Here is a 3,445-nt window from a genome sequence, read left to right as displayed (position 1 = left end):
CATGAAGGTCAAAGGAGTCATCAGCTGAGTTAAATGTCCTGCAAAGGAAAATGCATTATCCTCTTCAAATGTTTGAGTTGCTGCTGTATAAGTGAAATATTAGATATAAGATATGCATCTCCAGAGATAGTAACTAGGGCCAAGGAGGAAGGGCCATAAAGGTGGGACTTGATAACTTAGGGATGTTTAATAATGTCTGGCCGCCTAGCTTGCAATCCGTCAGAGCCTGGGACACTGCAGGTGGGACTCCATAATGAGAGTGCGATTGGAAGGGACAGCCTTGGATCCTTTCCAATGTGGATAGCTCATGGTTGTAGTAATAATTTTCAGTTAGATTTATTCCATTTTACCCACGGTTTTTGTGAGTGGCCCTTCTAAGATTGTTCCAAATCACGGAGAAGTTGTGATGGCTGAACCTTCTAAATTGAATTGCCTTTCACAATGTGCTACCTATCCTTCCTGGAAGAGAATAAAATCATTCTTATGTACTCAGAGTACACCTGTTTCCAGTTCTGAAAAATCAAAATACTTACTTGTGCAAGTTTAAAGGTATTTGAGACTTGCATCTGATTAACAATCAACCCAAATGCACGGCTGCACTCCACGATGCCTGTCAAAATAATACCCTGGGGAAGCTTGCACTGTGAGGCTATACCATGCTATGGAAATGGAAGTTGACAGTATTATCGACTTTATAATTATTGCTACATCCTCAGAAAGGAGGTTTTCATGGACGCAAAGTATTCTCATCGCAGAGCTTTAGGATAAAATCTTCCTCTGGCAATCGCTTTCCGTATGGACGTCTGGACATCTTTGTTCCTGAGGCTATACACCATTGGGTTCAACAATGGAGTCACAGCTGTGTAGGTCACTGTCACAAGCCTGTCTTTGTTAGATGAGAACTTGGCTGAGGGCCGCAGGTAGACAGAGGAAGCACAGCCATAGTGGACAATGACCACAGTGAGGTGGGAGGCACAGGTGGAGAAGGCTTTCCGCTTGCCCTCAGTGGATGGGATCTTCAGGATGGTGTGGACAATGAAGCCATAAGATATGCAGATGAAAGTCAGGGGGGCCATGAGGGCTAGAACTCCACCAATGAAGATGACCAGCTCTTTGATGTAGGTTTCAGGACAAGCAAGCTGGATAACTGGTGAGATGTCACAGAAGTAGTAGTTGATTTTATTGGGACCACAGAAAGGGAGTTCAAAGACTAACAGGGAGCCTATCAGTGAGAACAAAAAGCCAATCAGAGCACAGGTGGCCACCAGGTGTCCACATACCGGCCAGCTCATTAGGACAGGGTACCGAAGTGGATGACAGACAGCAGCAGAGCGGTCATAACCCACGACCCCCAGCAGCCTGCATTTAGTGACAGCAAAACCAAGGAAGAAAAACATCTGAGTGGCACAGTTAATAAATGAGATTGTTCTGAGCAGAGACAACAGATTTATGAGGATCTTGGGCAGGATGACAAAGGTACAGCATGTCTCAGAGATGGAGAGGATCCCCAGGAAGAAGTACATAGGTACATGGAGGCTGCGATCCAGGCGTGTGACAGTGACAGTGGTGATGTTCCCACTCAGAATAATCAGATACAGGCACAGAAATACAACAAAGAGGTTGAGCTGGATTTCTCCAAGGTTAGAGAACCCCAGCAACAAGAACTCTGTGACAGAGAAGTTAGCCTGGTTGACTTGGTCCCCAAGACTGACCTACAGAGAACAGGAATGAAGGAACAGACTGTTTATTTACCCTGAAAGGGGCAGGTGGTTCATCCCGCTATGACTGAGGAACAACGAATAGAAGGGGGAGGCAGATACTGGCAGGGAATGCCCTGTCGATCATGTCGATTTATGGAGCTGTTTCAAAACTCAGAGTACACCTGTCTCCAGCGACATTTCTGCATCTCTTACAGCGTGTAGGTCTAGGTAATTTTTTCACACTGCTTGTTTTGAATAACAATTAGGGAATGGAAATGCCCGAAGATTTCCTATGTGACAATCCATCTCTGCCATTTTTCATCTGTGTAGCCCTCTGTGCCTCTGTGTTCCCATCTGTAACATAAAGATGCTAAAAGCACCTCTCTCCCCGGTTCTTTATGGAAATTAAAGCACTTACCACAACGCAAGCCCACTGTAGACTGTTAGTAGATGTCAGCTTCTGCTACCCATGTTTAATCTTCTGGAAGTGGTGGCTAGCTCTTCTGATGTTTCCTATTGGATGTGATTTAAGTGTATTTCCACCTAAGGTTTTCTTTTGAACCCTATAGTTTTATTTTTTCAAAACTACTGAACCAGCATTCAAACCCAACTCCTATTTGTGCATATTTTTAGTAATAATAATAATATGTTGATGTTAGTTTATCTTTTGATCAAATCCCACAACCTGTTTGACCCACTGGAGAGAGGGGATTTGGAAGGAGCCTTAGTGCACTAAAGTAGCTCTAGAATGATCTCGGGTTCTCACAGTCAGGCTGATCATTGCTTTTATCACATGCACACCACTCTGCCAGGAAGAGCAACCTGATTTAGAGTTCTGCTATAGTTGTAGTTTTAAGCCTTGGACAGAAATCCATCCAAACCATCAGACCTTTCCTCAGTATGAGCCATTATATCTCTGCACATTTTCCCTGGATATCCAACAGAGCTTACCACTGTGTTGGACACACCCGATCTTGAGGGGTTCAGCTCCTGCGATTTTTCTCCACTAAAGGATGGGCAGATCCTTTCCCCTCAATTCAATTAAAATCAAATGGAACACTACATCAAAAATTAATGATGTAATGTACGGTGATTAATATAACATAATAAAAAATAGTTTAAAAAATAAAATAAAATGTGAATTTAATAAAGTAATAAACGATCATCCCAAACAACCAAATAATTGAGGAAAATAAAAACACAGTGTGGATTACAAAATGAAATTCCTTAGCTAATGTAACTCAATTCAAGAGACCAACTGCCTGCTGATCCCACACCTTGGGGTGCAGTTCTTTCATCCACACCAGCTCTGACTGCTTTCACTTTCAGTTCCCTTGCTTTTAAGAGAAGACTGGAGGCAGAAGTATCAGTTTTATTTTCCTATCTATGACTCTGGCTCTTCACAATCCTCTCTGCGTCTCTTGACGGCTAAGGAAAGCACAGCACAGGGCTCTTCCCGGAGGAGTATCACTCATTTACCTCCTCAGATCCCATCTCTAAGGCTTATGCCGTAGAATCTTGGTCCACACAGTATCTGGACAATGAGGTCTGAAGACAGCGGAAGGCCTGTGAGGGGAAACATCTCAGTGAGACACTCCTTTTAACCTTTTGTCCCCTTTTACACTTTCCTTGTATATCATTGTCACCACAGAATAGTTGCATGTGACATTGGACAATGGAGGTTGAATGAACGAAATGTAGAAAGCTCACTCTTGACAGGGAGTCCTAGGTATTTGCCCTTTCTT

At 43.3% G+C, this 3,445-nt stretch overlaps 1 protein-coding gene across 1 annotated transcript; it reads right to left on the bottom strand.

Moving 5' to 3' along the window:
- Positions 1-746: 746 nt before the first annotated feature.
- On the bottom strand, positions 747-3,194 carry LOC114199147 (olfactory receptor 10R2-like). The gene is made up of 2 exons (XM_028090940.1): positions 3,180-3,194; positions 747-1,712 (listed from the first exon to the last, which is right to left on the bottom strand). The coding sequence occupies exons 1-2, from the start codon at positions 3,192-3,194 to the stop codon at positions 747-749; spliced, it is 981 nt and encodes a 326-aa protein (XP_027946741.1).
- Positions 3,195-3,445: the final 251 nt, after the last annotated feature.

The sequence above is a fragment of the Eumetopias jubatus genome, unplaced genomic scaffold (genome assembly GCF_037043125.1).
Source record: "Eumetopias jubatus isolate StellerSeaLion01/CBP00866 unplaced genomic scaffold, mEumJub1_p1.0 scaffold_12, whole genome shotgun sequence".
NCBI classification, from domain to species: Eukaryota; Metazoa; Chordata; class Mammalia; order Carnivora; family Otariidae; genus Eumetopias; species Eumetopias jubatus.
The sequence above is the reverse complement of the archived record's forward strand: the minus strand, read 5'-3'. Positions and strand labels throughout refer to the sequence as shown.